Genomic DNA, 24,600 nt, shown 5'->3' with positions numbered 1-24,600 from the left:
TGGGGTTAGTTGGAGGCTAATTATGAAAAAGGAAACACCTCAATTCTGAGTATAAAAGCCTGCCTTGCATACTGGTTACTTCAAGAACCCTAAAAGGTACTACTTGTGCATGCTAAATAAATAAGTCTTTTCAGTTGTGTCTCTCTTTGTGACCCTATGGACCATAACCTGCCAGGCTCCTCTGTCCATGGGATTCTCCAGGCAGGAATACTGGAATGGGCTGCCATGCCCTCCGTCAGGGGACCTTCCCGACCCAGGGACTGAACCCGCATCTCAACGTCTCCTGCATTGGCAGGTCGTTCTTTACTACTAGTGCCACCTTCTATTCAGAATCAATGTGATGTTCATGAGGAGAAACATATAGTTGAATGCCTGTCTCATCTCCAACCAATCAAAATTAGTGAAATACACAGCTGTCACAGCAGAGACAATGGTGTATTGACTTTAATAGTAGTTAGAGCCAGAAGGAAAAGACAAAAACATACAACAAATACGTAGATAAAAGTGAAAAACTGAGTAACGGGGGCTATTTGACTTACTCACATGGAGGTACAGGACTCAGTGCTCACAGGGAATCTTGGCTTTATTCCATGGAGGAGGGTCCCACCACAGTTTTAGTTGCCTATCCCCGCCCCCAAAGGTCAGACCAAAGTGAATCACGGTAAATTCTAGATGACTGCTGTACTTCATTGAAAGAAGTTATCTGTTACATAGCAATCACCTACATTATGGCAAAAACAGCCTGTGAACTATAAACATACTCAGCAGGACAAGCTCACGCCTCAAAGAGAAACTGCCCCGACTCTGGAAGGAGATCGGACGGCCGCTCCGCTCAGCCCCACATGAGCACCCGTCCCGACGTCACAGAAGGCGCGTCCTGTAGGCCAGGTGTGTGCTCACCACCCGATGCAGGGGTCTGGGCAGTCCCGCAGGTACGTCTCAAACTGACCTTTGGTAACATCTATCAAGACTGTGTATACCGTCAGCTGAAAGAAAAGTCAACTTTTATTTTAAGGATATTTTCAGTTTTAAGATGACTCTACTTGTATTAGCATTTCTTATGGAACTGCTTATGAAGTTACTAAACATTAAATTTCTTGTTGCTCTATCGCTGAGTTGTGTCCTACTCTTTGTGACCCCATGGACTGCAGCACGCCAGGCTTCCCATAATGGATATATATGTGTGTCTGTGTGTGTAAAGACCCAATAAATATAAAGATCAACATAATAAGTCAATAATAATGAAAACAACTGACTTCAACAGAACCATTACCATGTCATAAATATAAACAGGTGTGGGAGATAATGTTCAGTTCTTTACAAGGTTGTAATTCTGTGCAGTATACTGCTTCACAAACAATGTTTTAAGGCTCACTTAACACTCCTCATGGGAAATAGATGGGGAGACAGTGGAAACAGTGTCAGTGTCAGACTTAATTTTTGGGGGCTCCAAAATCACTGCAGATGGTGATTGCAGCCATGAAATTAAAAGACACTTATTCCTTGGAAGAAAAGCTATGACAAACCTAGATAGCACATTAAAAAGCAGAGACATTAGTTTGCCAACAAAGGTCCGTCTGGTCAAGGCTATGGTTTTTCCAGTGATCATGTATGGATGTGAGAGTTGGACTGTGAAGAAAGCTGAGTGCCGAAAAATTGATGCTTTTGAACTGTGGTGTTGGAGAAGACTCTTGAGAGTCCCTTGGACTGCAAGGAGATCTAACCAGTCCATGCTAAAGGAGATCAGTCCTGGCTGTTCATTGGAATGACTGATGCTGAAGCTGAAACTCCAATACTTTGGCCACCTCATACGAAGAGCTGACTCACTGGAAAAGACCCTGATGCTTGGAGGGGTTGGGGGCAGGAGAAGGGGACGACAGGATGAGATGGTTGGATGGCATCACCGACTCAATGGACATAGGTTTGAGCAGACTCCGGGAGTTGGTGATGGACAGGGAGGCCTGGTGTGCTGCGATTCATGGGGTCACAAAGAGTCAGACATGACTGAGCAACTGAACTGAACTCAACTGAACGCTCCTCAATGCATACTTTGCAAAGACCAGTGGTGAAACTGTGGAGTATAAAAAGCGTAGCTTTGGCTTTCCTTATCCTGGAAGCATTTCTCATGCAGTGAGGGAAACACTGCAGACATGCAGGTTAGAAGGTACACACCCAACTCACACAAGAATCTGTAAGTAACCCAACTGTGAACTCAAGCAAAGATGGCGTGGGCAAAATGAGATGTTAGGGTCAGTGGGCAGAGGGAAAGCTTCCCTCAGAAGCCAGGTTCTCATCAAAATGCTAATGGCCAGGACACATGGAGGCACACTCATCTTAAGGTTCAGCAAAAGAAGGCAAGGAACAAATGGGAAAAATCAGAGGGATCAGAAACACGCAAGAGGGGGCCTATTAGCAAACTGGATGATCAGAAGACTTTTGCATATTTTAGCGGAAGAGTAGGGAAAAGGGAAAAGGCTATAATAACTTTTAAGAAAAAAACCTAATCCACTAAGACAGAAAGCTGTCTGAAAATAACTTCAGACTTCGTTTTATCTAGTATTAGGTGTTAGTTGCAGCATACAGCATTCAATTCCTCATGGACGGAGAAGTCACTAATAACATGCTAAATTCAATCCAAATGCCATGTAAGTAATTATGGAAATAATACTCTGACCAAACTGGATATCAAGCTGCAGTGACCAACTTCTTTGTTACACTCCAAGAGTTTCAGTTTTGGTCACACAAAAACATTTTAAAAAGCAGCCTTAAGCTGAACATGACTTGGAATTCTAGCTCTCATTGATCCAAGACAAAGGGGAAAGATAAAACATGGGATCAAATTCTTTTCCTAAAATCAAATACACACACACACACACACACACACACACACACACACATATATTTAAAAAAATACCTTGTTGAGGACAGGTTTTGTTGACAAGACATCATACATGGTTGCAAATGAGATATTCTAAAACACAAAAATAGTTATTCTTAGTACATTAAATACAGATGTTGGCAGCTTTATCCACACAAATGGGTCATTAGACCAAGATATTCTTCAATCAATCTCCCCCAACCCCCGTAAAATAATTCCCCTGGGGTCACTGTTGCAGGTGATGATTCTGATATAACACGCTTGCTTTCTCTTCCTCCCCTCTTGAATTGCTGATATTCAGCCCCACAGAGTGGTAGCCACCATTAACAAGGGGAAAGCACGGCAAAATTTTGCTCTTTACATTAAAAACAAAAACTCAGTGGAAACTGTCCAGAGACAATGACTGTTAGGAGGTTTATAAATTCTTTAAAGGCCAGTGAAAAATGTTAGAATGGAGATAATCTTCTGTAGTCACCATTTCTCTCATATGTATGACAATGGGAATGTACCTCTTGGGTTGTCTGGTTCAGACACATCTTTGCAGGTGTTCTGCGATCATCAAGGAAGAAGGGATTTTTCCATCGGTCATAATTTGTTTGTACCACATACCATCTACCCTGCTTGGGGTCGAGTCTAGATACAAAGAAAGAGATTTCTCCTAGGCTTCACGCCTTAAACCCACACATACGTCTGTCTATGCTTTAGTTTCTGCTTGTTTTGCTTGAGCAAATGTACTTACTCATATACATCCAGAGACTGTGTTCTGTCTCGTGTAATCACACAACCCTCCCCAGACTGGTTGCCTCCCAGGATAAAGTATGCTGGGGCCAATATCTTGGTTTTGGTCAATATATTCTTGGTTTCTTCATAACTACAAAGAAACATTTAGAATAAAGGAAACACTTTTAGTTGACCTGAAATGGAAATTTTTAACTGTGGAAACTAAGGGAAGACATCTGAAGAACATTTTTCTAAAAAGGATAGTGAACAATGGCTCAAGGAGAAACAGTCCCTCGCTCCTCTGCAGTGAAAGAGTGAGATCTGAAATGTTCCCTCAAACGTGAAGGACGAACGAAACATCCTCAGGAGATCATCATCTACCCTTACAGTCTATATACCTTTCACTCAACAACAGGATTAGGGAAAATAATATAACATATTTTATTACTTGAAAATCAGAGCTATCAAAAATGGAAATGGATTTTCAAAGAAGACTACTTAATTGTACGCCCTGGAAATCATTAAAAATAGGACTCATGCCCACATTTCCTCTAGGTCATTTGGATGGTAGTACTGGCTAAAGGCAGTTTTGCTACTACCAGACTTCTATACCAGCACAGAATATAACTTCTAGATTAATAGGTATTATGAATTAAATGAAGATTTTTTATATAAAATTCTTTTCTGTATGGATGAAGAATTGTTTGTATAACAAGAAAACTTCACAGATGCCCTTCACAGATACACTATCCCTAGCATGTTTTAAATAAGTAATTTTCTTGCTGTAAACACACACACACACACACACACACAAACATGAAGAATTCCATGTGAGTGTCAAAAAGGTTCACCTAAGAAATTCTGAAATAATTTCTCAATGGAAGATAAAGCTCAGAAGTATTTTAATATTAGTAATTTAAAAGAAACTACATTAAAAGGTTCATGTACCAAGATGCAAAGATGGTTTCAACATCCACAAACTAATCAATTTGATACACCCATTAAAACAATTAAGGATAGATGAATGGATGAAGAAGTTGTGGTATATAAATACAATGGAATATTATTCAGCCATAAAAATGAATTTGAGTCACTTAGAGTGAGGTGGATGAACCTAGAGCCTGTTATACAGAGTGAAGTAGGTCAGAAAGAGAAAAACAAATACGTGTATTAACACACATATATATGGAATCTAGAAAGATGGCACTGATGAACATCTGCAGGGAAGGAAGGAAGATACAGATACAGAGAATGAGCCTGTGGACACAGTGAGGGAAGGAGAGAGGGACAGGTGGAGAAAGCAGCATCGACATACACACACTACACCTTAAAGTGGAAGCCGGTGAGAAGCTGCTCTGTAACACAGGGAGCCCAGCGTGGTGCTCTGTGATGACTTAGATGGGGGTGGAGAGGGAGGTTCAAGAGGGAGATGCTGCTGCTGCTGCTGAGTCACTTCAGTCGTGTCCGACTATGTGCGACCCCATACACGGCAGCCCACCAGGCACCGCCGTCCCTGGGATTCTCCAGGCAAGAACACTGGAGTGGGTTGCCATTTCCTTCTCCAATGCATGAAAGTGAAAAGTGAAAGTGAAGTCGCTCAGTTGTCTGACTCTTCGCAACCCCACGGACTGCAGCCTACCAGGCTCCTCCGTCCGTGGGATTTTCCAGGCAAGAGTACTGGAGTGGGTTGCCATTGCCTTCTCCCAAGAGGGAGATGATATGTGTATAATTAAGATGAATTGCATTGTCATATGGCAGAAAACAACACACTATAAAGCAATTTTCTTCCAATTAAAGAATAAAATGAAGGATAAAAATATGATTGTAACAGGTGCATCTGACAAAATTCAACATCTCAAAAAAGTGTGTGCAGAGGGAACATACCTTAACATAATTAAAGGCCATATAAGAGAAACCCACAGTTAACATTATACTCAATAATGAAAAGTTAAGTTTTTCCTCTAAGATTAGGAACAAGACAAACTTGTCCACTCTCACCATTTTTATTCAATATAGTATTGGCAGTATTAGCCAGAATAAGGCAAAAAAAAAGAAATAAAAGGTATCCAAATCAGAAAGGAAGAAGTGAAATTGTCACTATCTGCAGATGACATAATACTATAATAAAGACTCTCCACCAAAAAAAAAAAAACTTTTAGGAATAATAAATTCAGTAAAGTTTCAGGACATGAAATCAGTATACAAATATCAGTTGTGGTTCCATACACTAGTAACAGGATCAGAAAGAGAAATTAAGAAAATAGTCCCATTTACAATCACATTCAAAAGAATAAAATACATGGGAAAAAATTTAACCAAAGAGGTGAAAGACCTGTATACTGGAAACTATAAGACACTGATGAAAGAAGTAGAAGACGCAAATAAAGATATTCCATGGTCATGGATTGGAAGAATTAATGTTAAAATGTCCATACTACCCCAAAGAAATCTACACAGATTCCTTGCAACCTCTATCAAAATTCTAAGGGCATTTTTCACAGAAATAGAACAAACAATCCTAAAACCTGTATGGAATAACAAAGGCCATGAATAGCCAAAGCAATCTTGAAAAAGAAGAACATCTGTATTCAAACTGTATTACAAAGCTACAGTAATCAAAACCATGCTGCTGGCATAACAACACATTGATCAGTGAAAGAGAATGGACAGCCCATAATTAATTTATGAAAAAGGAACCAAGAATACACACTGGGGAAGAACAGTCTCTGCAAAAGATGGTGTTTGGGAAACTGGACAGCTACACGCAAAAGGATGAAACCAAACCACCATCTCACACCATACACAAAAATCAAAATGTGTTAAAGATTTAAACGTAACACCTGAAATCAGAAAACTCTTAAAGGAAAACAGGTGATACGCTCCTTGACACGGCTTGGCAATAATTTTTAGATCTGCCACCAAGACAAAGTAACAAAGACGAAAATAAACAAGTAGGACAACGTCAAACTAAAGAACTTCTGCACAGCAAATAAAACCTTCAACAAAACGAAAATGCAACCTACTCAACTGGATAAAATATCTGTAATTCATACATCTGGTAAGGATCTATTTTCCAAAATGTATATAGAACCGACACACTCAATAGCAAAAAACAGACAATCTGATTTAAAAATGGACAAAGGGTCTGAACATTTTTCCAGAGATGAGATACAGGTGACTAACAGGGACACAAGAAGTTGGGAAATGTGAACCAAAGCAACGATAAGGATCATCTCACATCTGTCAGACTGGCTATTATCAAAAAGACAAGAGATAAGTGTTGGCCAAGATGTGGAGAAAAGGGAACTGTGTGGAATTGGGTGGAATGTAAACTGGTGCAGTCACTACGGAACCACCAGTATGGAGGTTCCTCAAAAAACTAAAACTACCACACGACCTAAGCAATCCCACTTCTAAGTAATGATCTGAGGACATGAAAACACTAATTCCAAAAGATATTCACACCCCCACATTAACTGCAGCATTATTTACAATAAGCCAAGTTATGGAAACAACCTAAGTATCTAAGGATGAATGGATAAAGAAAATGCGGTATATATACAATAGAATATTATTTAACCATAAAAAAGAATGAAATCTTGCCATTTGTGACAAAATGGATGGGCCTTGAGAGCATTTTGCTAAATGAAATAAATTAGACAAGGACAAATACCATGTGATCACACTTAGAAGTGGAATCTAAAAACAAAAAATAAAAAAAAATTCGCAGGTACAGAGAACAAACTGGTGGCTGACAGAGGTGGGGGCAGGGTGGTGAGAGATGGGTGAAATGGGTGAAGAGGGTCAAAAGGTACAAGATTCCAGTTATAAAATAACTGAGGATGTCATGCACATCATAGTGACTATAGTTAATAATACTGTACTGAATATTTGAAAGTTTCATAGAGAATAAATCTTAAAAGTTCTCATCACAAGGAAAAAAACCCTAACTGTGTGGTGACAGATGTTAACTAGACTTATTGTGACCATTATGCCATAAAAACAAATATCTAAACATTTTATAGTACACTTCTTATACTAATATGTCAATTATACCTCAAGGAAAAATTAAAAAAATAAAAAATCTGATAATAAAGCAACCAAACAGATTACCTTGTGCTATTTTCTAGAACTGATCTAATGATAAACCCTATCCACTGGGCATCTTTCTTTCCCAAAATCCATTCTATGACACCTGGAAGAGATAAAACACACACAGTGTCACAGGACCTAGAAGAGATTAAACTGTTAATCATAAAGCACAGGCTAACCTTCTTCTTAAAACAGCTATGAAATTCCCATTTAAGAACTCTCTACTCACCCATAAAACCACCATCCATACTGAAGCGTTCATTGAGTGTAACACTAAACAGTCCCTGAAAAGAAAACGAAGCAGTGAGGTCAGAAACCTGCACCATCCTGTTTAAGGCCCTCTCACTGTGCTCTTTTAATCCTGTCATATCAGGGCCTAGATTGGGGACTTCGGGGTGTGGGGGAGAGAAAAAAAATCAAGGACAAATACCATGTGATCACACTTAGAAGTGGAATCTAAAAACAAAAAATAAAAAAAAATTCACAGGTACAGAGAACAAACTGGTGGCTGACAGAGGTGGGGGCAGGGTGGTGAGAGATGGGTGAAATGGGTGAAGAGGGTCAAAAGGTACAAAATTCCAGTTATAAAATAACTGAGGATGTCATGCACATCATAGTGACTATAGTTAATAATACTGTACTGAATATTTGAAAGTTTCATAGAGAATAAATCTTAAAAGTTCTCATCACAAGGAAAAAAACCCTAACTCTCACCTTCTGTTAACAGCTTTTTTTAGAAGGTCAAAGCATTTTTCACATGTAGTGTGTGAGATAAGTAGATGGATGTTATTGGCCACACTTTTCCAACAAGGAAACTGAAGTGCAGGGACTTAATGACTAACTCGCCTGAGGGGCAGAGCCATGGCCAGATTCCAAGGTTTACACTCACAGCCCTAGAGACCTACCATGGGCTTTAGCTCCACAAAAGGCTCAAAAATCTTCACTTCCTCCTACTCTTCTCTACCTTGTGAGCTAAAGGTAACAAGAAGTACAATGGGATGAACTGGGGCTACACATTCTTTTCAGGTTCTCATTTCCTTAGACTCCATCATGCACACAGAGCTCCCTGTAAAATCTGGTAACAACAGATTCCTTACTGGTTTGAATCCTGTTAACATGCCCACATAGCCAGCAAAGGTTGTTGCCTTGAAGAGAGTTTTATTGTTCCTTTGGAAGTCCAAATTCACTGTTAAAGGTTTTAGTTCCTCAGTTACGACCCAAGTATCATTATTTATATTCCACCTACAAAAGACAAATTTAAGTGACATTTAATAACAGTGACAATAAGGATGAGGAGATGGTCAGGCATGATGCTGTGCTGGGCTTAGTCGCATAGTCATGTCCAACTCCTTGCAACCCTAAGGACTGTGGCCCACCAGGCTCCTCTGTCCAGGGGAATTCTCCAGGCAAGAATACTGGAGTGGGTTGCCATGCCCTCTTCCAGCAGATCTTCCCAATCCAGGGATCGAACCCAGGTCTCCCACATTGCAGGTGGATTCTTTACTATCTGAGCCACCAGGGAAGCCTGGTCAGATATTATACCAGATGCTTTACCGACCTAATCCCCAATGATCAATATTCACAAGGATTTTCCAATATAGGTAAGCTTTAGCTTCCATTTTCCATAAGATAAAACAGGATCAGAGAAGTTAAGTAACTCCCCCAACATGACACAGCCTATAAATAGCAAATCCCAGATAATATTTAGGTCTCCAATTACAAAGCATTGTCATATTTTTTTTCAGGAAGGTAAAGAAGACACATGAAATAGAATGCTATTCTTTTACTCTCAACTGAATAGGAGCATGCTTAATCTGGTCTCAAAACTAAAGAATCTAGGGTCTTCCTTTCTGGCATATTCTGGGAATGACTTGGTACTTAACTTTTTCATCAATGTAATACTACCTACTGTTCTTAGGGATTGAGACATACCACATTTTTTTTTTTTTAGTTACCCAAGAAATAATCCAAAATCCATGTTTCGCCCATGTAGTAGATGACCTAAATTGAAAGCAAGCAGAAGAGACATGTAACAGCAATTACGACAGGATGATTGATTCTAAACCAAAGCTGGACACTTAATTTTGGTTAAGTGATATTCCTAACTGTTCAATTCAACAGTAAGAATTAAGTAGCACCTAATATCACAAGCCTTAACAAATGAAAAGGCTGTCCCTGTCACACTGGCCAGATTCCCCCTCAGTACCTGAGAGCACAGGGCTGCAGGTAAGGTTAGAAGATGGGGAAAGATCAGCAGCCACGATTTTTGGTTCACCGTGACGAAGCTATCAGACAAAGCTACCTCGGCCTCACCTGATATGACTTACCAACACGCTTCCCTTCAGGGATTGTCACCTACAGCTATACCCAGAGTATAGGTCAAAAAATAACAGTGAATCAGGGTACATCACCCTGGGCCTTATAATCTAAGGACTTGCCAGGAAAAATATGGAAAAGTGAAGCTGGTCTACACAGGGTCCCTTGGCCGGAAAATGATGGGAGAATCTCTGTTCTGCCCTGTGAGTACTTAGATCAAATTATAAATAGGGGTGTAAGTAGCCTACGAGGGAAAGTAAGAATGTTTTCAGTCCTGAAACAATTCATGCAAGAGGTGTGCATGCCTAAATTAAACTTTAATAGCCGTTACAGTGATCTTAAAATAAGAACAGTTTTCAATTCACTTTCAAAAACTTAATCAAGATCTATAAAACCCTATGCAACATGCACATATATGCATAGCAAGCCTGTGTTTTACAAGTTCTAATTTCATTTCAGTATTTTTCTTCCATTTTGTTTCTTTGTACCACCCACCCTCCCCCAGTACACATTCATTTACCTTCTTTGTCTTCTGTTATTATTGAAGTACAAATGGTAAAAAATTCATAGAAAATATTGAATAAAATAATCTCTCCTATGAGAAAAAAAAGGAAATTTTCTGGTCAATACACAGAACCATGTTAGAAAATTCTTTTCTAAGAAAAGGTGTAACTATTGTCATCACGTGAGTTTTTGCTTGGGCAAACGTTAAGTGTCTGCAGATAATCTGAGTGAGCCTGCATGGCTGGGGGGGTAGGGGTCTCTCTCTCTCTGTCAAAGGCACTATGGGAATTCACTGAGGGAAGGATAGCCTTTTTAGTAAACAGTATGGTCAATTGGAAAGAACTTGAACTTTGATCCCTAACCGATACCATATGCAAGTTAATTCAAGATACACCATGGGCCTATATGTAAAAAGTAAACAAAAGTCATAGAGAAGAAAACACACAAGAATTATGTTTTGGGGGTACGCAAAGATCACTTATGTTAGTTGCTCAGTCATGTCTGACTCTTTGCGATCCAGTGGACTACAGCCCGCCAAACTCCTCTGTCTATGGAAATCTCCAGGCAAGAATACTGGAGTGGGTAGCTTATCCCTTCTCCAGGGGATCTTCTCAACCCAGGATCAAACCCAGGTCTCCCGCATTGCACACAGATTCTTCACCAGCTGAGCCACAGGGGAAGCCCAAGAATACTGGAGTGGGTAGCCCATCCCTTCTTCAGCGGATCTTCCCAACCCAGGAACTGAACCAACTGGGGTCTCCTGCATGGCAGGCGGATTCTTTACCAACTGAAACACTGTGGCTCAGCTGGTAAAGAATCCACCTGCAATGTGGGAGACCTGAGTTCAGTCCCTGGGTTGGGAAGATCCCCTGGAGAGGGGAACAGCTACACTCCAGTATTCCAGCCTAGAGAATTTCACGGACTGTACAGTCCATGGGGTCGCAAAGAGTCGGACATGACTGAGCGACTTTCACTTTCACTTTCTTTACCAACTTGAGCTATCAGGGAAGCCCCAATTAAACCATAATGAATATAACACACTCAACAAAATGCCCAAATAAAAGAGAGTGACACTATCACACAGAGAATCAGCAAGTGGAAAAAAGTCTTGTATCAATACTATGCTAACTGTCAATGGTTACAATCACTTTGAAAAACTGGTTGGCAGAGACTCCAAGGCTAAATTACTCAGCTACCCTATAACCCAGGTCATATCCCAGAGAAATCAGTGTACATGCCCATAAAAAAACATGAACAAGAATGTTCACAACTCAAATGTGAAAATGACAAATATCCTAGTCATACAATAGCCTACTACCTATAATGGTATGTGCAAGAAACCGGACAACAGTTCATATTGTTTGGCTCTATTTGTACGATGTTTAAGAGGCAAAACTAACCTAAGCTGAAGTCCAAATAGTGGTTACCAAGAGGTTCAGAATTGTGCAGAATGGAGCAGGCTGGATTGCTGTAAATTGTTTCTGTATCTTGTTCTGAGTTGTGATTAAATGCAAGTATGCATGGGGAGTCCTAGGTGGTGCAGTGGTAAAGAATCTACCTGCCAACGCAGGAGATATGGGTTTGATCTCTGGATTAAGAAGCTCCCCTAGAGTAGGAAATGGCAACCCACTCCGGTATTCTTGCCAGGAAAATCCCATGGACAGAGGAGCCTGGCAGGCTACAGTCCATGGGGTCACAAAGAGTTGGACATGACTGAAACACATACACTCCTGGATTTTAAAAATTCTATTGATCTGTATTCCTAAGATCTGTGTACTTCACTGTATGCATTACCATACCCCAATAAAAAATTGGGGGTACTTTATTAAATTTTGTAAAACTGCAAAGTGAAGTTTACCTAAAGGGATTTCAGTAACAGCTGCAATTCCCTTCAATTCCTCCTCGAAAGGGCCAGGCAAGTTGCCAAGCAGACCAGGCTGAAAAACAAACACATTAACAATCATTCAACCTCAAGTGTGGCTTTGAGATTTGGTTCTTTTACATATACTCTGTATTAGCCATTGTTGCCACAATAGGTGATCAAAGCTTATTTTTTTTTGCCTAAGGGGTTAAAACCCCTGTGTTTTTAAAAATTAATTGATTAATTAATTTTTGGCTTTGCTGGGCCTTCCTTGCTGAGCTCGGGCTTTTCTCTAGTTGCGGCAAGCAGGGCTACTCTCTAGGCGCGGTGCGAGGGTTTCTCCTTGTGGTGGCTTCTCTCGTTGCGAAGCGTGGACTCGAGGTGCGAGGGTTAGAGTAGCGGTTGGAGCAGTAGATGGAGTAGCAGTTGAGTAGCAGATGGAGTAGTAAATGGAACAGCCGTTGGAGCAGCAGACAGAGTGGTAGTTGGAGGAGCTGTGGCCTGCAGGTTTAGTTGCCCCATGGCATGTTCACCCACAAACCATTTCTTTTATAAATACATTAAAGAGCAACAAACTGCCGAAATTTACCATGCTACTTTAGGTCTTGTAATACTACCAAGCACCAGAATTTTAAGTCCCTCTGAGGTTTTAACAGTAGTCTGAAATAAAAGCAAATTTGTCCAAGCTCCTTAGAAAAGGCTGTCAAATTATGCCTTTAAATAAGTACAGAGCCTTCGCTGAATCGTGTGTATATGTGTCCATGTGTGTCTTTAACATTTATTGTAGGAAATAATATTTCTTACCAACTTTTGATCCACTAACTGTACAATTTTTCCACTTGGCACAAATGCATTTATTATATTCTTCATGGAATTCACTATAACTTTCAGCTGAAAAATAAATTTAAAAATTGATAAGAGACATAAGGAAGTGTTGACATTTAACATTAATCTTGATATAGAAAGTATCTGAAGACCATTTCAGAAAAAGCTTGTAATTAATGTACATCCATGTTTACTAAATTATTAGCCCTGTTTTGTAAATCACAGTAATCATAATTGTCATTATATCACACTGATCTGTATACCTAAGAACTGTGCACTTTACTGTATGTATACCATACCCCAATACAAATTTTCTGAAAGCCTATAATCTGTATTTTAATCAAGAACCACACAATGAATTACAGAAAGTTTTATTTCGACTATGTGTGCAATGAATATATATATTAATAAAAAACTAAATGCTTTTTAACTGTTAAGAAAGATTAATTTTTGTGTAACAAAAGACAGACATAGACTTTTGACTTATCTATATGTAGCTAAATAAGAGTACTATTTAAAAACATATGTAAACAAGACATATCTTTAACACGACATGTGATTAACTTTAGATGATAATATATGATATGAGATAAAGAAACAAAGGCAGAGGCTAGTAAAAATCGAGAAGCTACAGAGAAATGACATCCTCTTTTCTCTACTATCATTTATTATAAATGGCAGAGAACCATGGAAAGCAGATTCTTAAAGTACGTGGTACATAGTATCATGATGTGTTCTCTTAAATACAATTATATTCAGTCAAGTCAGAAATAAAAGATTTAAGAATCACACCCTACCGCTGGTGCTTTGACCACCATCAATTCATGCCATCTTTTGTACGGTGGTAAATTGAGATTTATGGTGAACCACGGAACTGGACCCCTGTAACTGCAATGAGAGGTGTATCATCTTGAAATGTTTAAAATCAGTTTCTTGATGATGGTTAGATAGTTACACCATTATAGGTATGTTAGAGACATATTCTTAATAACAACAGAGAAGCTGGTACTCAAACCAAAATTTGCAAAAAAGCTCATTTTCCACTCCGCGCTTCCGTCCTGGGTCATTTATACAATGCCATTTTAGAAATCCTAAAATGGAATTACAGCATTATAGGAAGGTTAACACATAATGGTGATAGGTAAAATAATCAATTTTGGCTCAATAGCTGTATGTAACCTGAATATCACTGCCAGAAAATATATGCCTTTTCCCATCCTAAATTGCTACAAAAATTAAGTCTAGGCTCTGGGCACGTCTCCAATTGGTTTCCCAGTCTTAGAATTCCCTCTCAGACAGTCTCAACACTGTTGTCAAATCATTGACTCTAGAGCTGGCTTCAGTAAGGTCCCTTTTAAGCCCCCAGAATGGCAACACAGTATATGAGCTTCCCATCATTTTCTTCAAGAACCTCACTACTGACTCAGCCATGCTACACTTCCTACTACACTTCCTCTCTTCTCCGTTTTTGTTTGTTTTTTTGCTGTGCTGTGCAGCATATGGGATCTTAATTCCCCAACCAGGGATCAAACCCAGACCCCTTGCATGAAAGCACAGAGTCTTACCACTGGACCACCAGGGAAGTCCCCACATCCTCTCTCCTCATTCGTCTTAGTAAGTCCAAGCCAAGTCACTGTTCATCATATCCATTCCCCAAAGTCCTACTCTTCAATTTACACATAGCCATTTCTACTGTGAGGACAGCAGCAACATCCACTACCTGATGAGTGGAGCCAGGGCTGAAACCCTGATGGATGAACTCTGCAACTCTCCTGTCACCACAGAAACATGATCCCCTGGCACCTCTCACTGGACTGAAAGAGCCCATACAGGTGTGCCACTCAGTGACTGATGAGCTTAACGCTGCCCAAACCAGCCAGCGTTTGCTCCTTCACTGCCCTGCTCCGGAGAAGCAAAAGGTGCAGCCTGGCAGGAGCTGCAACGTTACCAGGCTCTTAAACATACAGACATAAATCCAGACTGATTTTCCATGGTGGCGGTGGGTTAGGAGGGGATGTGTTAGTTCCTACAAGTCACAGAATTGGGGTCCTACTTATACTTCTGTAGTCACGAATAGGAATAATCCTTCGGTTAAAGCTGCATGCCTTCTGTCTTCCTTTCTCTGCGGCAGGCTACTTGCAGTGCAAGGGAAGAGCGGGGAGAAAATGGTGCCTCTTCCTGACACCTCTTCCTTTTCACATTTTGTACCCGCTGGGGTGGTGAGCCATTCTTAAGTTTTTCCCTATTTAGCCACGTAGGATTTGAAAAGGCCAAAACCCTAAACTAAAAACATTAATGTTCAACACACTAAAACATGTTATTGGCTATTCCTATGCTTTCCAATCCTGTTTTGGCCTCAATAGTTTTGATGATCATGGGCAGGGTTTATTTTTTTTTAAAGTTTCATGTGAGATGCTGCACTCTTTTGTTTCAGCATGATGGGGTGGTTTATACCTAGGCATCACAGAAAATCACAGGTCACCTCTGCATTTGTCAGCATGAGAAAAAAACTTAGGGGAAGATAGAAGAATTTAGTGGAGAATGCTAATCCTTTTCTTCTCCCTGATTTTGATGGGCTCAAAATGGGACATTTCATCATGGGGTATTTTCTTCACATTTGTTCAAAGTCTTAGCCAAATGCATACCACACAAACCTCAGGGGAAACAAAATCATCTCAGGATAGAAGACAAGACTTAAGTAACATGATCTTGTTACTTCTATGAGATCACACTTAACATGGAGAGAAATCTCCAGGAAGGTCAGAGTAAATCCTGCTCGTCTGACGTTTACTCACGTGGGCCCAGAAGGAGGATAGGTTGATTTTCTGCAGTCTTCGGTCCACTAAAAAACAAAGACAAAAGTTTCAGAAAAACAGAGTAGGAAATCTGCAAAGACAGCTGGCAAAAACAAAATCAAGCATGATTTGTCATTTTAGACCATTGCAATGCCTCTTAAAAGTCTTTTCCTCCCATGAAAACTTCTAAAATCTCAAACTTAACTGCGTTTTCAGTCTCTTCAATTTGCACTATTTGCCAGGTATTCTAGTTTGGCTTTTTGACTGCAAATACACTGAGTTAAGCGGAAATACAATACAGATGGGGACTTCCTTGGTGGTCCAGTAGTTAAGACTCTGCACTTCCAATGTCGGGGGTGCAGGTTTGATCCCTGGTCGGGGAACTAAGATCCCACATAAACGGATGTAGACCTGAGTCACTCTGCTACATCTGGAACTAACGCAGCATTGTAAATCAACCATATGTCAATTTTTTAAAAATTAAAAAAAAAAATGCAGATGGAGGGAGTTCCCTGGTGACCTCATGGTTAGGATTTTGGGCTTTCAGTGCTGTGGCCCAGGTTCAATCCCTGGTGGGGGAACTGAGATCCCAAACGCCCCGTGGTGCAGCCAAAGGAAGAAGAAACTAGAAGAACGTTTATGACACCCAGGTTGATTTATCCCTTGCCAGGATCTGATATTACTTATGAGGTAACTCTACTGCAAGAAATCTGCATCCTAAACCAGACTTTCAGGGCACGGTGCCAGGCCCCTTTGTTAGGTAGTCAGAATAGGGAAAAAGAGTCCAAAATGGCGGTGGCTAAAAGACCTGGAAGGGGAAAGCCTGCAAAAATAGAACAAAGGAAGGTCCGAGGACCTGAGTGAGAACCTCAGGTAAAACAAACAACGCTCCTGCCTAGGCCCAATTTACATAAGACAGGCCCAGGGACAGAGAAACATATAAAAAGAGGAGCCAAAGCCCTCTTCCCTCTTCTCTCTCTCTCCTGCGCTATGGGGCGATCTTCTCTTTGCATCTTTGGATCGACGTGCCCTCACGCCTCGAAGGTGGATTTTCCTGCTATTATCTAAATAAATAGAGCTGTGACACTGAGCTGTAACACTGATTTATTTAAGAGCTGTAACACGGTCTGTCCTCCGAGAGCTGCGACCCGCCGAGGGGGCTTCAATGTCCGTCACTCCAAATTTTTGTTGTGATGAGACAAAGAACCGAGGAGCATACACTCGCCTGACATCTATGGTGCCGTGACTCGGATATAACCTGGCTGAAACAACCTCCATGCGGAAGAGGCCAAGCGCAGCAGGAGCCCAACTCAGCGAAGCTCCTGCGGTAGAAGAGGAACGTGAAGAAAACCCAGCGCAGGGGAAGGCCCGTCATGCTAGAAACCGGGGCAGCGAAAAACGAACTCAGCAGAAAGCCCACGCGGCTCAGCCTCAGATTCCAACAGACCTCCGGTTAAGGTAGGAGGTCCTAGCTCCTAAGGCTGGAGGGACATGCCTAACAAAATCTTAACTCCTTTAGAATCTCTCTTTCCTTGTTTCCTTGAACCCCCGCGAACAGGCGGGCGGCAGTGGGCGCAATTGAGGGACTCTGGAGAGGCTACCCTTTGGTATGTCCCAAAGGCACTCTCTGCTGGGCCCCAGCAGCTGTTACCCAAGCCGATGGGGGTTCTTCTGTCCTTACTCTTTGTGCCAAAAATCAGGCCAATGAAAACTGAGCACCGGTCAGATACCTAGCAAATTTTCCAGCAGGCTATGAAGGGGATTCCTTGGCACGTTTTTCCCACTGCTTTTTCCTCTTTTCCTTCAGCTCTTTCTCCCGGGACTCGAGCCCAACCAAAACCCAGGATGCCCGGCTCAGGCTCTGAGATCTTATTGCAAAAATTCAGTGAGAGACAAAGCGATAAGCGGGAGGTGGATTTGCTAAAATCCAGAGAGAAGCGCCCGTTCTACAGGGTACCGGCCATGGAATGTGGCCTAACTAAGTTTTGTGAGCGGGGAGAATGCATATGCTAATGAGCAGGAGGATCATCCCAGCCACTGAGGAACCACCCACCCCTCCCTCTGCTGACAGTGCCTTAGAGCTGTTCTGCCACCTCTGCGTGTGTCTTTTGGCTTACAGATTGGGGATTTTGCTTGAATTTGACTTGTCCTGATGGACCCAATTGATTTCAATCAGTTTATGTTATACCCCCATGCTATGTCATTCTTTCAAAGGTTGTGCTCTGCCCACCTTTCCCTCCTGTTTCATGCTCCTTTCCTCAGCCCCATCCGGGCCCACAATGTTGCCTCTACAATCTTCTAGAGGGATAACAAAAAAATAGCTGGCCTTGGGAGAGAACAACTGTATAATATCCAACCCCTTAGTCCTACCTAGCATTGGTCACACTGGAGACCTTGGGGACACCCAAACTCCAGCCTGGGGGTCCCAGGAGGTCATCACGCCTTGACCTGCCTAGGGATCTGGTCCTCGAAAGGTTGTCACGCCTCAACCTTTCGGGGATCCTCTAGTCCCAAGGGTCCCAGGAGGTTGTCATGCCTCGACCTGCCCAGGGGCCCAGTTCTCGGGAGGCCGTCACACGTTGACCTGCCTGGGGATTCGATCTCTAGGAGGCTGTCACGCCTCAGTCTGCCTGGAGATCTGCATCCTGACCCGGGGACGCCTGGCTCTCAGGTTGTGACAGTACTAGGTAGGATGAGCTTACATCATGGTATCTTCCCATCCACAGTGGACAAACTAGCAATGAGTTACAACCCCTTAATTCTACCCAGCACTGGTCACGCTGGAGACCTTGGGGACGCCCAAACTCCAGCCCGGGGGTCCCAGGAGGTCATCACGCCTTGACCTGCCTAGGGATCTGGTCCTTGAAAGGTTGTCACGCCTCAGCCTTTCGGGGATCCTCCAGTCCCAAGGGTCCCAGGAGGTTGTCACGCCTCGACCTGCCCAGGGATTCAATCTCTAGGAGGCTGTCACGCCTCAGCCTGCCTGGAGATCTGCATCCTGACCCAGGGACGCCTGGCTCTCAGGTTGCGACAGTACTGGGTAGGATAAGCTTCAAAAAGCCTATTAGTTTTTTTCTTTTCCTTTTCCTCCCTAACATGACTGTTTTTCAGATGGGAAATAACCAATCCACTTCCCGGCAGATGCCCTTGAGGTGCATCCTTGATAACTGGAAGCTGTTCGATCCTCTTAACTCTGAGGAGGAGTCATTTAAAATTCTTTTGTGCCACTGCGTGGCCACGGTATCCACTGGGGGACGAGGAACACTGGCCCGAGGATGGGACTTTAAATTACAATACCATCCTGCAATTAGAATTATTCTGCAAAAGACAAGGGAAATGGACAGAGATCCCCTATGCCCAAATTTTCTTCAGACTGAGAGATATGAAGGAACTCTGTCTTAAGTATGGGATTGTTGTACGCCCTAAAACTGAGCCCACTAGGCAAATGGTGTTAGGCACAGGCAACCAAGAGAAGGAACTCCCCCGTGAAGGCTCACCTCCCACAGCTCCCGAGTTGCCTGGTGCTTCTTCCTTGTATCCAAACGTGTCCCCATATCCGGGAGCACCCCCTCCACAAAAGCCAGCTCGAGTATGTCCCTTAGTTGAAACTGGAGGAGAATTCGGACCAACCCGCGTCCATAAACCCTTCTCCCTCTTAGAACTAAGACAGATCAAACAAGACCTGGGAAGCTATACAGATGACCCAGGCAAATATATAGATACGTTCCAACATATTACCTTGGTCTTTGACTTGACATGGAAGGACATCATGGTCATGTTTAGTCAAACTTTATCCGACCCTGAACATACTAGGGTCTTAAAGGAAGTCCGGAGGTATGCAACAGGGCTTCACATGTCAAGCGATAGATACCCAGTAGGGGAAACTGCAGTCCCCTCCTCCGATCCTAACTGGAATTATAATGACCCTGAGCACATCTGGGAAAGGGATCATTTTCTAATCTGTATAAAGGCAGGTCTGAAAGCAGCCCAGCAAAAAGTAATCAGCTATGCCCGGGTCTCAGCAATAACTCAGGAGCCCAATGAGAACCCCATTGCCTTACTAGAAAAGCTAAAAAAGGCCCTCCAAAAGTTTACCAATTTGGACTTAGACTCTTACAAAGGACAGGTGATTTTAAAGGACAAATTCCTGTCCCAATGTGCATCAGATATCAGAATTAAGTTACAACAGCTATAGCAGCAGGACCCTGCTGCCTCTCTAGATGAGATGATCCAGACAGCCACCAATACCTTTTATAACGGAGAACAGAAGGAGGCGGCCAAGGCCCAGGAGAGGGAGAGAAGGAAAGCGACAAGGCCTGCCCAGATGCTGGCCGCCCTCCAGGGAAGCCCTACGGCACACCCCGAGCCCTTGAATGACAAGGCACGAGGCAAACGCCTAATCTGTAGACAGGCGGGGCATTGGGCCAAAGAGTGTCCTAACCGTGACAAGTCTCCTAGAACAGCTTGCCACAAATGCCATCAACTGGGACATTGGGCGGCACTCTGCCCTGGGGACCCAAGAGCCTCAAGGTCAAGCGCCAAGCCTTCCCTCACGATGGTTCAAGAGGACTGAAGCGGCCCGCTCCAGCCAGCCTGTCACAGATAACCATCATGGGGCTGGAGCCAAGGGTGCAACTGGATGTGGCAGGTAGGTCCGAGAATTTCTTGGTTGACACAGGGGCTACCTACTCTGTCTTGATCTCCTACTCCGGAGCCTTCTCCTCCCAAACCTGTACCATTTTGGGTGCTACAGGAAAAGCAACTACTAGAAGATTCACCCAAGCACTTCTTTGTTGCTGGGATGGACAGATATTTTCCCACCAGTTCCTGGTGGTCCCTGAGTGTCCTGCTCCCTTAATGGGAAGAGACATACTCACTAAACTGGGGACCACCCTTGTGATGGGAAGCTTTTCAGCCCCTAGGGCCCTACAGCTTCTGGTTACTACTGAGGAACCCATCACACCTCCAGTAGAGAGAGAGCAAAGACTATGGGAGGACAAAATTAACCCCCAGGTGTGGGACCAGGGGATTCCTGGACAAGTCCACCAAGCTGAACTGGTCATCATTGTCTTCCGAGATCCCACCTGGTTTCCTAACTGGAAACAATATCCTCTCAAAAGAGAGGCTCGAGAGGGACTACAGCCTTTAATAAATAAATTCCTTGCTTGTGGGCTAATGGTCCCCACCAGTTCGCCATGTAACACACCAATCCTCTCAGTAAAGAAAAAGGACGGAACCTGGCGAATGGTTCAAGATCTTCTGATCATAAATGAAGCTATAGTCCCCCCTCCATCCCACAGTACCCAGTCCCTATGTAATCTTGGGAGAAATCCCACCCAGTGCCAAGTGGTTTACAGTCTTGGATCTCAAAGATGCATTTTTTTGCATACCACTGGCTAAAGAATCCCAATATCTTTTTGCCTTGGAGTGGGAGGCCCCAGGAGAAAAACACGAACAGATGACTTGGACAGTATTACCTCAGGGGTTCAGAGATAGCCCCCACTTGTTTGGACAGGCCCTTAGCTGGGATCTCCTAGATCTGGACCTGGGACCTAATGGGAAAATATTACAATATGTAGATGACCTACTAATCTGCTCTCCAGATGAGAAAAATGCCCAACAACATGCAATTCAGGTTCTAAACTTTTTGGCAGAAAGGGGATATAAAGTCTCCCGTGCTAAGGCACAGATGGTCGAGACTAAGGTCACTTACCTGGGAGTTCAGATTACACACGGGTCCAGGAGGCTGTCCTCTGATCAGGTACAAGGAATCCTCCAGCTGCCCTCCCCCACGACTCGAAAACAATTGCGAGCTTTCCTGGGGCTAACTGGGTACTGTAGAATCTGGATACCCAACTATGGTCTAATTGCCCAGCCCTTATATAAAAGCTTAAAGGGATGAGATGATTCAATCCCACTAATGTGGGGAACTCCTCAAAAGAAGGCAGAGGCTACACTAAAACAGGCCTTAACTCAGGCACCTGCCTTGAGGTTGCCAGATCCAAAAAAAGCATTCCAACTTTATGTCCATGAAAGAGAGGGAATAGCCTTGAGGGTGTTAACTCAAAGGTTGGGATCTGAGCCCCAGTCTGTAGCTTACTTATCTAAGAGACTTGATCCAACCGCCCAGGGCTGGCCCCCCTGCCTTCAAAATCTTGCAGCTATTGCAATTATGATAGAAGATGCTTTAAAACTCTCCTTTGAGGGCAAACTAACTATTTTTACCAGCCACCAAGTAAAACAACTCCTAAATGGGAGAGGCCATTTATGGATGTCTGATCAAAGAATCCTCAGATATCAAGTAATACTGATGGAAAATCCAGGCCTCACTATATCCCCTTGTGAGGTTCTTAACCCAGCCACCCTCCTGCCTACCCCCGAGGGCTCTCTCCCCTTTCACTCCTGTCTAGAAACCTTGGACCGCTGGACAAAACCCCGAGAGGGATTGTCAGAAGATCCTCTGACCAATCCTGAGGAAATCTGGTACACTGATGGAAGCAGCTTTGTCTTGGATGGAAAAAGAAGAGCCGGATATGCAGTAGTCTCCAATTTTGAGATCATAGAGGCTAAGCCTCTACCACCAGGTACTTCAGCCCAATTAGCTGAGCTCATAGCCCCGACTCGAACTTTAGAGCTGGGAAAAGGAAAAAGAATAGCCATTTATACTGACTCCAAGTATGCCTTTCTGGTGCTACATGCACATGCAGCTATTTGGAAAGAAAGGGGCCATTTGACCACCCGAGGGTCCCCAATCAAATATGGTGATCAAATCCTTAGACTCTTGGAGGCAGTCCATCTGCCCGCTGAGGTTTCAGTCTCCCACTGTAAAGGACACCAAAAGGGGAGCACAGAAGTGACTCGAGGGAACCAAGCAGCCGATCAGGCAGCTAAGAGAGCAGCATTACAGAACCATGACCTAATAGGGGTTGCCACCTTAGTTCCACAGACTAACTTGCCAGAAACTCCTTCATATACTGAAGGTGAGACTCTTAAAGCTAAGAGTGAGGGCTTTCAAGAAGATCATATGGGGTGGTTCCAAAAGGAGGGGCTCCTTTTTCTGCCTGGGAACCTCCAATGGAAGTTGGGTAACTCCTTACATGCCACCACTCATTTAGGAGAAAAGGCCCTCCAAAGATTACTAGAAAGGTCTTTCAGAGGAACAGGCTTCCAAACAACTATAAGACAAGTAGTCTCCTCTTGTCCCACTTGCCAATTAAACCCCCAAGGAGCTCGAAGACCCCAGCTGGCCCAGCCCGTCCAATGACGTGGGGCCTATCCAGGAGAGGACTGGCAGATGGACTTCACCCAGATGCCAGTTTCTCAAGGGTATAAATACCTGTTAGTCATGATAGATACATTCACAGGATGGATTGAAGGCTTTCCCACCCGGACTGATAAGGGTGAGGAGGTAGTAAAAAAACTGCTCCATGAAGTCATTCCAAGGTTTGGTCTGCCCAGGTCATTACAAAGTGACAATGGGACATCATTTACTTCTAAGATCACCCAAGGAGTCTCTAAAGCATTGGGCATTACTTATTATCTCCATTGTGCCTGGAGGCCTCAGTCTTCGGGAAAAGTAGAAAGAGCCAACCAATTCTTAAAATCAATGATAAAAAAGATAACCCAAGAGACCTCCCTGGGATGGAAGGAGGCTTTACCAATAGCTCTCCTCCATACCCGTATTGCCCCTAAGGAACAGGTTGGTTTTAGTCCTTATGAGATGCTATATGGGAGACCTTTTGTTTATGTCAAAGACCTCTTTCTAGATCCAGAGGTTCAGACCCTCCAATCTTACACCATGGCCATTGGGCAATTCCAACAGGATATATGCTTGTGGGGTATGAACCAGGACCCAAAAGACTCTAAAGACTCTCCACTATATGCTCCAGGGACTCAAGTCCTAATTAAAGTCTGGAAGGATGGGTCCCCAAAGGCTCAACTCCAGCCCACATGGAAGGGCCCCTACCCTGTAATACTTTCTACTCCCACAGCGGTCAAGGTGCCAGGACATGACTCCTGGATTCACTACTCACGAGTCAAGCCATGGAAGAAAACAGAAGAGGACACTCAATACACCTGTGAGCCCCTGGGAGATCTCAGATACCTATTCAGAACTACAAATGAGTGCCATTCTATTGAACACCCCCAAATTCTAGTTTCTGGGGATAAGATTTCTCAAGACAGCTCTAAAGAGCCAACACAGCTTGGCAGAAATAATACTCCAAAACAGACAGGAGATAGTTCTTCTGATCTCTGAACAAGGAGAGACTTGAGTCATCCTGGTGATGCAAATTTAAAATTGGCTAATGCCCCCACTAGTCCTTGTTATGCCATACTGATGCTGCTGATGACTGTTCCATGTACTGTCAACTGTCTAACCTGTCTTGTCTCTGCCCAGGTCAAGCTATGACATGCAGCGCCAGTTCAACAAAGATATAAAACTACGGCCAACCATGGAAAACATCAGTCACCCTGAGATGGACACCGCTATAAGGACTCTGAGGCCTGAGACTAGCAAGAGGGGGAGGCCCAATGCCCCTCGCCGTCCCAGTTCAGCAGGAAGTAGCCAGGGAGACCTCGATGCCCCTATTCCCAAAGAATTGGGCCTC

General features: G+C 43.1%; 1 protein-coding gene across 1 annotated transcript in view; it reads right to left on the bottom strand.

Moving 5' to 3' along the window:
• Positions 1-426: 426 nt before the first annotated feature.
• The window catches only part of ASAH1 (N-acylsphingosine amidohydrolase 1), a 37,561-nt gene continuing 13,387 nt past the window's right edge, over positions 427-24,600 (bottom strand). The window contains exons 2-14 of the mRNA XM_061134980.1: positions 15,992-16,038; positions 13,994-14,084; positions 13,176-13,262; positions 12,369-12,447; positions 10,527-10,601; positions 9,646-9,691; positions 8,788-8,932; positions 7,920-7,974; positions 7,712-7,793; positions 3,618-3,749; positions 3,388-3,511; positions 2,915-2,971; positions 427-986 (exon numbers count right to left, since the gene is read on the bottom strand). Of these exons, the coding sequence (XP_060990963.1) occupies positions 897-986; positions 2,915-2,971; positions 3,388-3,511; positions 3,618-3,749; positions 7,712-7,793; positions 7,920-7,974; positions 8,788-8,932; positions 9,646-9,691; positions 10,527-10,601; positions 12,369-12,447; positions 13,176-13,262; positions 13,994-14,084; positions 15,992-16,038 (1,110 nt within the window). The 3' untranslated portion in view covers positions 427-896. The remainder of the gene's footprint in view (positions 987-2,914; positions 2,972-3,387; positions 3,512-3,617; positions 3,750-7,711; positions 7,794-7,919; positions 7,975-8,787; positions 8,933-9,645; positions 9,692-10,526; positions 10,602-12,368; positions 12,448-13,175; positions 13,263-13,993; positions 14,085-15,991; positions 16,039-24,600) is intronic.

Source organism: Dama dama, chromosome 32 (assembly GCF_033118175.1).
Source record: "Dama dama isolate Ldn47 chromosome 32, ASM3311817v1, whole genome shotgun sequence".
Taxonomy (NCBI): domain Eukaryota; kingdom Metazoa; phylum Chordata; class Mammalia; order Artiodactyla; family Cervidae; genus Dama; species Dama dama.
Note: the sequence above shows the minus strand (reverse complement) of the source record. Positions and strands in the feature narration are given on the sequence as shown.